This window comes from Cajanus cajan, chromosome 1, assembly GCF_000230855.2.
Source record: "Cajanus cajan strain Asha chromosome 1, NIPB_CcT2T_4, whole genome shotgun sequence".
NCBI classification, from domain to species: Eukaryota; Viridiplantae; Streptophyta; class Magnoliopsida; order Fabales; family Fabaceae; genus Cajanus; species Cajanus cajan.
In genome coordinates this window covers 67,800,684-67,811,772 of record NC_138517.1, presented here as the reverse complement: position 1 = coordinate 67,811,772, position 11,089 = coordinate 67,800,684, and the positions used below count along the sequence as shown (strand labels likewise).

At 36.4% G+C, this 11,089-nt stretch overlaps 1 protein-coding gene across 1 annotated transcript; it reads right to left on the bottom strand.

The window, feature by feature from the left end:
- Window positions 1–2,015: 2,015 nt before the first annotated feature.
- On the bottom strand, window positions 2,016–2,516 carry LOC145955419 (uncharacterized). Its single transcript, XM_083070067.1, has one exon. The coding sequence runs from the start codon at window positions 2,514–2,516 to the stop codon at window positions 2,016–2,018; it is 501 nt and encodes a 166-aa protein (XP_082926193.1).
- Between the last annotated feature and the right edge of the window lie 8,573 nt (window positions 2,517–11,089).

Sequence of the window (11,089 nt, the reverse complement as noted above, 5' to 3'; positions counted from 1 at the left end):
GGGATGTTCCTAAAATGATGCATGATATTACTTGGTTTGGATAAATACGTATTTTTCTTTTTTTCTTTGGGTATTTTTCTTTTGTATTATTATTATTATTTTTTTTTGGGTGAAAAGGGAAACTACCTATATGAATGTGATGAAGGTAGATGTTAACACCATGTACTAGAAGATCTTTATTTCTATTTATTCTTTTTATTTTAAAAGGAATGTTGTATGTTTAAAAGGTGCAATGTATGCTCATACAATGTCACATAAAAATGCACAAACAATTCACTCATCCACGAACAGTCACGAGCGAATCACGAGGTAGGGGTATCCTGCAGAAAAGTGCATATTCAAGGTGGATCTAACTGTTCTCACCGGTCTGAGGCCCCCAAGGTGCCCCCATTATAGGGACCCAATTCCTCTCATCGTAGGTCGATAGAAAGCTCCAACGCACCGTCGGACTCAAGTTCATGGTTATCACCTTGAGTGATGTTTTCCGACAACGGTCTACGGGCACCTATAGACCCATTCGACAACCGGCCGTACTAACATCCACTCCCTATGGTTAATCACTCATGCCCCCGGGTATAGAGGGAACTGTTGTGTGCAAAGGTTTGTGTACAGTTTGTATTTCAAACAATTGCGAAATTTAAACATACAACAGTTATTTAAAGCCATATAATAAATTATGTTATCATACAAGCAAGGGGTAACGAAGTAATTTTTTAACTATTATTTGTTAAAAACAATCTGTCACTAAATGGGACTGACTCTCGAAGCTTCCCCAGTGGAGTCGCCATCTGTCGCCACCGGCCCAAACGGGCTTTCGGCATTCGCGAAGGATGGTTGGACTCGTTTAATTATTTAAAAATATGGATTGCTAGAATGACGTATTCTCAAACTGAGACCTTGTCAAACGAGCAATTTTATTAAATGATTCACCAATCCATATTAATCCCAAGCGGGACCCTCCATGGATTAGTGGTTTTCGCAAAAGGAGGGTTCGTGGAGTCGCCACCAATGTTTTACTCAAAACATTGGAAAAAGGGATAAGGCAATTGATTTTATAAATCAACTTTGGCCATTACAACCAGAGTCGGGTAAGGGAGTCGGTTACGCGTGGGGAAGGTGTTAGCACCCCACAGCGCCCCTTTCGGGTTCCCTATGACAGATTATTTTCTAAAATAACAGCGTAAAATTACTAAATTACCCCTATTTATTATAAGCGATTATTAATTATCTACATGATGACAGTTTAAATATGCACACAGAAAGCAGTAAAAGGAAGGATTTAAGAAGAAACCTCTTGAAGCGTGCTTTTATATATTGAGTAAAACTGGGAAAGCTTTTTGGCGTTCCCTCGCTCTACAAGCTCGCTCGCTCCTTCCTAAAAACTTTTAACTATGGAAATCCGGAGGATTTCCCTTCGACTAGGTTTGATCCTCAAGCAAAATGGCTCGGGGCTCAAAAACTTTGTCGGATCAACTCTCCGAGTGATTTCTAGGGCAGAACACTGCTCAAAAACCCCAGAATACTCAAGGAGAGGGTTAAAACTATCTCCAAAAGTGTGGAATGACGTCCAATTGACGTCATATTTATAGGGAATAGGCGCAATACGGCTTACAGGAGCAATACGGCCGTATTGAAATTTTTGAACTTCAATACGGCCGTATTGAGTTCAATACGGCCGTATTGAAATTCAGAAATTTCAATACGGCCGTATTGAGTTCAATACGGCTGTATTGAAGCTTCAATACGGCCGTATTGATTTCAGTACGACCGTATTGAAGTTTCAGAAACTTCAATACGCCGTATTGAGTTCACTGCGGCCGTATTGAAGCTTCAATACGGCCGTATTAAGTTCAGTACGGCCGTATTGGGCTTCATTCCCTCCACTTCCTTATTTTGAGCTATTCTAAGACCTCTAGACCTACAGAGAACCCTCCTAGGGCCTTCCAGGAGTCCTTCTGGCTGATCTTCCTTCAGTCTTCGAGAGTCTTCAAGCTTTATTTCCGACCCGGACAATTTTAGGGGTCTACAAGTCCAATGAGTTCCTCCAGGGAGAACTTTTCCAGATTCTTGGATGCTCTCAAAGTAGTAACCTGTGGTCTCCATTTCCTGGGTAAACTTTGAAGTACTTTGTCAATATGATCAAAGTTATCATAAGTTCTACCTAGGAAGGAAAGTTCATTAACAATGGTTTGGAATCTTCCAAACATAGTTTGTATAGATTCACTTTCTTCCATCTCAAAGAGTTCATACTTACGTGCCAACAAGCTTAGCCTATTGCACTTTACCTCTAGGGACCCTTCGTAGGTCAGAGCTAGGGTGTTCCATATCTGTTTGGCACTTTTAAAGCTGTGAACTTTAGTGTACTCTTCCTTAGATAGAGCACACATGAGTGCGTTACGTACTTTGGAGTTTAGCACAAATCTTTGTTTTTGCTCTTCACTCCAATATGCTTTGGGTATCTCTCTACCAACTTGATCTAGTGGGATGTAGTTTCCTTGCTCAACGACGTCCCACATGTCTATATGACATGCATCAAAGAATGCAATCATTCTTTGTTTTCAGTAGTCATATTTTGTCCCTCTGAAGAAGGGTGGGCAGTTCACGGCTTGTCCTTCGTTTTCCATGATCGTTACCCCTGTAGTGTTAGATGCTCAACCCAAGGGGTCAAGCTCTGATACCAACTAAAGTTAGCAGAAATACACTCAGAAGGGGGGTTGAATGTTTGTGTGAGTGTTCGAAGGAAGATTTTTCAAAATTGCTTTGTAAAGATACTCCTTTTTCTTTTAATAAATAGAATGTTCAATCACTGTTGAAAGCTTATGCAGGCTTGTCTGACTAGAAAGCTTTTTACGTCTAATAAAATTGATTGTCTACTTCAAGAAACAAGTTGAGTAAGTTTGTTTTCCGTCTAAAACACTTTATCGTCTAGATAAAAAGAATTGTTTCTTAATCAAAATGAGCAAGTGTGTTTTCGTCTAACAGTTTGTTGAAATGAAAGTAGATGAAAGACGAAGTAAGTAGCATTTGAAAAATAGAAAAAGGTATGCACAGGTGTTTATACTGGTTCACTCAATCTGAGCTACGTCTAGTCTCCTTCAACTGAAGGGTTCCACTAATCATAGAGGACTACAACTATTCTCAACCACTTCTGGCTCGTCAACCTCACTTGTCGACGCTAGTATTCTAAACCACTTCTGGTTCTCCAAGTATTCTTGACCACTTCTAGCCCGCTAGCTTCACTCACTAGCGCTAGTATTTCCAAACCACTTTTGGTTCACAAGTATTCTTTCTTCTTGCCTCTTCAGGCTTTACAGCACATGAAAGTGTTGAGTGTGTTTGCAACTCTCATAGAGAGGATAGGATAGTTTCTACACTCACTAAGGTGTGTAACCTTAGTTTTACAGGAATAAATGTCTAAGTGTTTGTTTACTCTCGTAGAGAGGATAGACTATTAGCAACACTCACTAAGATAAGTTATCTTAGTTTTTACACAGATATACAAGAAATGCTTTAAGAAGAAATGTACCTTATGCTCTTTCGCTTTCTTTTTCTTATTGCTCTTTTTTCTCTACTTCTTTATTCTCTACTCTTCTTCTTCTTTGCCTTGATACTTATAGCCAGATGATAAATTTGCCCGTTGTTTGAATTCAAATTTTCCTGTTGGAGCATAGCTTCAAGTCGTTGCAGATGGAGGCTTGTTCATGGCTATGTAAATCTTTTCATTTAATGCATTTGATCTTGCATTAAATGTTTGCTTGTATTCGTGAAGTCCTTTTGTGTAGTTGATTACTTCAATGTCTGACTTCAATCATGATCTAGGTATATTTGTACTTTTCTTATCAGTTTAGCTGCTGAGGTGTTGTCCTTTTCTGAAAAGTATGTGTCATTTCTCTGACTCACGCAACTTTGACTTGTGAATCCACGCTTGCCTATTTTTCTTCTTTCTGTATTCAGGTTTGATGTCCTTTTATGTTTCTTGTATGATTTCACTCAATGTGATTAGTGGACTTCAGACGTGCTTCATTATTTTTTGACTACGTATGGATACATGATTCTTCGTCTGGTCTTGACTACCCTTTACGTCTGATTATGAGAGTGATGACTTCGTCTGCTTGTTCGTTAGGCTCTGTTTGATGATTTTGCAACTCTATGTTGATATTTGGCCAACTTTTGTCCCGTTCTTGACTTAGTCTCATATGATACCTATTTTGGTCTTACATCTGATCCCTTAGGCTTCTGCTGATAGATTCATCTTATCTTGTATATTATTTAGGCCTGGATCAACCTTAGTCTTGATACTAGCTTTGCTATCGTTTGATGTCTTGTTCAATTCGATTATGCTTGATCATACTTCGTCCTTTATTTTTGCCTGAACTTATTGTTATCCATCTGAAACACTAAGGCACATGTTAGGAATAACAATATGTATTATATTTGTCATATTCAAAACCTTAGTGAGAATTGCGAATGCGCTTCGTCTGACTTAATAGTAAGGAGTTCTTGTAGTGGGTTTCAACAGGAAGTACTTTCTTGGGTGCAAGAAAGGGTCTATCTTTTGTGTAGAAGTGTGTGCGTGTGTGGTATGCTTGTTAAACTTCTTCATTAAGATAGTAGAACAAATCTTGATCAGGTTATGATTGAGGACTGGATGTAGGTCACATGTGGAGTGACTGAACTAGGATAAATCACTTTGCATTCTTCTCTCACCCTTATCTTTTACATTAAACAATCTTTACTTGGATGTTAAAATGGTTGCTTATGATCAATATACTTGTGTGATTAAAATGGTTTAAATTGGAACATAAGCACTACATGTTAATTTATTTTTAAACTGATTCAATAAAGAATAATCAACAAATCATATAAGAGTCATTCCCATATATACTTCATTGGAAATTGGTTTTAGAAAAGTTTTAAAAAAATTAAGATTCTTAAACTCTGATAAATTTTAAAGTATCAATAAATCCAATTCACCCCCCTCTTGGATTGAGTCATTCTTTTCTAACAAATATTATTTGATTCAACAAATATTGATAATTTTTAACACCTTTAAATATATATATATATATATATATATATATATATATATATATATTTATATTGTTATAGATATTATGGATATGTTACAGATATTGTTGATACAGATATTATGATTATTATCCTAGCTATTAATTAGGGATATGATTAGATCAATTTCGATAATATTAGAGATTAGTATCTTTATCCATTTATTGTATTCGCCCTATAAATAAGATTGGTGTGTACAACAATACACACAATTCCTGAATTACAACATGGTATCTAGAACTTAGTTTTTTTCTTTAGAATTTTTTTCCTCTCTTCTTGTAGAGGCCGTTGATAGCTCAGTCGTATCACTATCAAAATATTCTAGGTTCCTCAACAAATTTTTGTAATATAGAGGACTTAACCTAGGTCATCTCTCAAGGATACAAGCACATTGTATTTTGAATTTAATCATGTATGAAAATCAGTTTAGAACTCGGGGGGAAATTTTCGAGCAAACAATTAGAACAAAGTATCAAGAAAGCAAAGAAATCAAATCAACACAAAATTTCAGTAGTATAGAAATTCGGTTCAAGGTTTCAATTCCTACGGTATAATCATCATTGTTCACAACAAATACGAATTCTCAATCCATCTAATTCAATCCGAAATTAATCCAAATAGTAATATAAATCTAGATTGTGAATTTTATTAAAACAGAAACTACAATCGCACATTCCAAATTTCAACAAAATTCAAGAAAAGTAACCGATTGAATTAGGGATTTAGGTTATTTCTAATCAGAAAATAATTCTTCTCATTTTCATTTAGGATTCAAAACAGAGATTCAATATCATGAAAAACCGAATTTAAACTAAACAAAAAAGAGGAGAAAAAGAAGAAGAAAGAATTCGTTCGGTAAAAATTAGAAACTCAAATTTACCGTAGTTCTTGAAACCTTAAACCGATTAAGGAATTAGCCTTGCCTCATTATCATGTTGCAAAAAATTCCAATTGAGAGAAGAAATTCCGTGAGAGAGAAAAAGATTCGTGTAAGAGAAAGTGAGAGAGAAGAAGATGAAAATTTTGTAAAGAGAGAAGAGAGAATTTGAGAGAAACTTCTTGAAGAAGTAATCTCAAATCTGAAAATCTAAAAAATATGAATTCCGCCCCAACTCCTGAGTCATTAAATTCTTTTAAAGACAAAATAATGGGCCTAAAACCAAAGGTCCAGTCCACTAATTACAATTCAAAAGCCTAATTAACTAAACTAAACAGTTTCATGACAAGCTGAACAATCAAGTGCAGAGCCGCGACTTTAAAGCACGATTTTGGGTCTGAAAATGTCCAAACTGGGTTTTTCGTCCAACATGATAATTGTAGATCTCTGTCTTATCTTTACAGGGACACCAAGTTTGCCAAATTCCGAGTTGAATAGTTCCAGATATGGGTTGCACAAGAAACTGTGTCAAAACAGGAAATTCTTACGGAAAATTAGTAAAATTTATAACTAATTCCTAAATGATTCACTAATACAAATCTAAACTAAAACATGAATATAGGATACTCAAAAGAATCAAATAAGATAAAAACACATAAAGAAAGATATACTAAAATATGACTATCAAATACGCCCACACTTAATCTTTTGCACTTCGGGGCAAAACTAAAAATCAATCTAATACAACTTTTCTAAAACTTTATCAAAGAATGAGCAAAACTTCTTAAAATTTTCTAATGAATTCACAAATGTATAAGAAGTTAGAAAGAATACAACATTCAAGCATCAAGGTAAAACAACAATCCATGAACACAAATGCAACATTAAAAGCTAGCAAGGTGATAAGCTCAATTAAAGAATGATTCAAAAATAATAGAATCCTCACAAGAAAGTGTTTACTCTCATCTCTCAAGTGTTTAAGTTTATGTTTACACTCAAATGCATCATGTAAAACTAGCACACCAAGCTTTGACAAACCTCTAAATTTCACAACTTGAATCACATGCAATTAAAGATCAATAGGACTTTTATTAGCTTGTAACGTGGCCAAGGTAAAGGTTAGATGAGAAAAAAAAAGTCATTTAAGCTTAATAACCAAAGAGAAAAGAGGAGCAATGGGGGAATAGGTTCAATAAGCATAAAGATTACCCCTAGAAGAAACTCCTATAAATTACCACGCTATACATTTTAATATGTATTTCATTTTTTTTTGAATTTTGCCTCCCAATGATATATTTTTATTTTATTATTTTTTTTCTTTTTTTTTCTTTTTTTTTCTTTTTTTTTTAAGCGCCAAATAACTCAATATCAACAATATAGAAGTATTCCCTAAAAGCACCCCACACTTATAAAGAACCCATTCCCAAAACAATTCCAAAGCTCCTTTAATCCCTAAGGTTATGGGATATCATGGTTTTTCACTTTTGGCTTATAATGAGCTAAAATCAAGGAAGGGTTATAAAGGCTCAAAGAGGGAAACTAGGGGGAAAAAAATATATATGTAAGGTAGGCTATTTGGCTAGTAGTTTAAGAAACAAATGCCTAAATACCTGAATCATATCAATAGAGCATGTGAACAAGAAGCTTCAAAAAGAGTTAAGGCAAAACCTAGAGTAATCTAGCAATCATGAGCAAATTCACACAAGAAAGAAATTGGAATGGAGTGATGTATTCCATCCATCAATATAGGCTCAAATCTCACAAGGTTAAAATTCTAGTATCAAAGAATCAAACTCTAATTTTTCAAATCAACTTACAAAACTAAAAATGCACAAATGATTTACACTTCATGTTGTTCAACCAATCAACAAAAATGATGCAACTTTCTAAATCCATACATCTACAAATCCAAAGAAAAAAAAAATAAGAAAAATTTGTCATTCTATTTTCTATTACAAAACAACAAAACAACAAAACAACAAAACAACAAAACAACAAAACAACAAAAACAGAAAACAAAGTCAGAAAATAAAACAAAAATAGAATATAGAATTTAGAAACAGAACAGAAAATAGAAATAGAAAACAGAAACAGAAAACAGAAATAGAATACAAAATACAGAAACAAAACAGAACAGAAAATAGAAACAAAAAACAGAAACAAAAAATAGAAATAGAATACAGAATACAGAATATAGAAATAGAACAGAACAGAAAATAGAAACAAAAAACAGAAAAAGAAAATAGAAATAAAATACAGAATACAGAAACAACAAAAACTTTTTTTTTTAAACGCAAACGACTCCCCCACATTTGAAACACACATTGTCCTCAATGAAAGAAATAATGCAATCAATAAAGATCATTGCAAATTATAGAAAAGGAGTAGAACTCCCTCAAGGTCCAAAAGTTGGCTCTTCTAATGAAATGTCCTCCACATCTTTGTCCTCCAACTTTGGACTTTGATGAAATTCCTTAAGTTGATGCCCATTCACTTTGAAGGTTTTGCCGGTAACTTCATTTTTAATTTCTACTGCACCATGGAAAAACACATTAGTAATAACAAAAGGACCATCCCATCTTGATCTAAGTTTACCGGCAATGAGCTTTAGGCGAGAATTGAACAATAATACTTGTTGGCCCACTTTAAACTCCTTTCTCAAAAGATGATTATCATGAAAGCGCTTGACTTTTTCTTTATAAATCTTGGAGTTTTCATAGGCTTCCAACCGAAGCTCCTCAAGTTGTTGCAACTGAAGCTTCCTTTGCATACCAACTTGGTCAAATGCCAAGTTACAATTCTTCACCTCCCAATATGCTCTATGCTCAACCTCAACAGGTAGATGACATGCTTTACCAAACACAATCCTATTAGGAGACATCCCAATAGGTGTCCGGTAAGCTGTCCTATGTGCCCACGGAGCATCCTCCAAAAGCTTGCTCCAATCCTTCCTATTGGGGTGCAATATTTTCTGCAAAATTTGCTTGATTTCCCTATTAAAAACTTTAGCTTGCCCATTAGTTTGAGGATGATAAGCTGTAGACACTATATGCACCACCCCATACTTATGAAGTAAAGCTTGCATGCTCATATTACAGAAATGGCTCCCCTTATCATTGATGACGGCTTTAGGCACACCAAACCTGCAAAAAATATTGGATAGGAAATGATAGGATGTTGGGGCATCTCATGCCTGCGTGTAATGGCCATCCCTGCTCTCTCACACTGCTCACACGTGCTAAATATCTGTTGTGCATCTTTGAAAATGGTGGGCCAATAAAACCCACTATCCAACACCTTCCTAGCTGTCTTGTATGAACCATACTGTCCTCCAACAGGTGAAGGATGACAAAATTGAAGCACAGACTGGATCTCATGATCTGGAATACACCTGCGAATCACCTGGTCACTACAAAATCTTCATAAATAAGGGTCATCCCAAACATAATATTTAGCTTCACTTTTCAGTTTAGCTATCTATGATCTAGATAAATTTGGGGGAAGAACACCTGCAACCAAATAATTTACAATGTCAGCAAACCAAGGAGCAGTATCATGTAAGTGCATCAACTGCTCATCAGGAAAATCATCTCTAATAGGCAGGGGATCAACACTCCCCCCCTCAATCCTACTCAAATGGTCTGCTACCAAATTCTCTGCACCACTCCTGTCTCTAATCTCAATATCAAATTCCTGAAGAAGAAGCATCCACCTGATCAATCTGGGTTTAACATCAGGCTTCTTCAACAGGAATCTCAAAGCTGCATGGTCAGAAAACACAGTAATCTTGGAGCCAAGCAAATATGAACGAAAATAGCTAGAAGCTCCTTCTCAGTGGTGGTGTAATTGACTTGAGCTGCATCCAATGTGCGAGAGGCATAAGCAATGACATGCGAAAGCCTCCCAACTCGCTGAGCTAAAACAGCTCCAAGGGCAAAGTTGGATGCATCGCACATGAGCTCAAATGGAAGCTCCCAATCAGGCGGCTGTACAATAGGTGTGGTGGTAAGCCGCTTCTTCAACTCCTTAAAGGCTAGTTGATAAGGCTGATCAAAAATGAACTCCACCTCTTTCTGTAGAAGCTTGGACAATGACAGTGCAATCTTGCTGAAGTCTTGGATGAACCTCCTGTAAAAACCTGCATGTCCAAGAGAAGAACGTACTTCCCGCACAGAAGCGGGGTAAGGTAAAGAAGCAATGATATCTATCTTAGCCTTATCAACCTCAATGCCTCTACTAGAGACTAGGTGACCCAAAACTATACCATGTGTGACCATAAAATGACATTTTTCAAAATTTAACACAAGGTTAGTTTGGATACACTTATCTAATACCCTAGATAGACTCTCTAGGCATGCATCAAATGAAGAACCATAAACTGTAAAATCATCCATAAACACCTCCATGCAACTCTCCAATAGATCAGAAAATATACTTACCATACACCTCTGAAAGGTGGCCGGAGCGTTGCATAGACCAAATGGCATCCTAGTGTAAGCAAATGTTCCAAATGGACAGGTGAATTGGTCTTGTGATGGTCCTATGGTGCAATATGAATCTGCATGTACCTTAAAAATCCATCCAAGAAGCAATAGTGTGATTTATCTGCCAACTTCTCCAACACCTGATCGATGAATGGAAGAGGGAAGTGGTCCTTGCGAGTTGCCTGATTAAGTCTTCTATAGTCCACACAAACTCGCCAACTGTTTTGAACTCTGGTTGGAACCAACTCAACATCCTGGTTCCTCACCACAGTCATCCCAGTCTTCTTGGGAACCACCTGCACAGGACTAACCCACTTGCTATCAAAAATAGGATAAATTATACCTGCTGCCAATAACTTTGTGACCTCTTTCTTCACCATATCTAAAATAGTAGGATTGAGTCTTCTCTGTGGCTGCCTCACAGGTCGGAACTCATCCTCCAGTAGAATCCGGTGCATGCATATGGCAGGACTAATCCCGGGAAGGTCAGCAAGAGTCCAACCAATGGCTTTCCTGTGGTCTCTCAAAACTTCAAATGTGCAGGTAAAGGCTTTAACTCTACTGATGGTTTCTGCACAATGGATGGTACTGACAATGAAGAAGGTAGAGATGGAGATGGAGATGATGTCTCAGATGCTGGTGGTGGAACATCTACTGATGT

Coding starts and splice junctions, on each gene's coding strand:
- LOC145955419 (XM_083070067.1), bottom strand. CDS start 2,516: ATGTGGGACGTCGTTGAGCAAGGAAACTACATCCCACTAGATCAAGTT.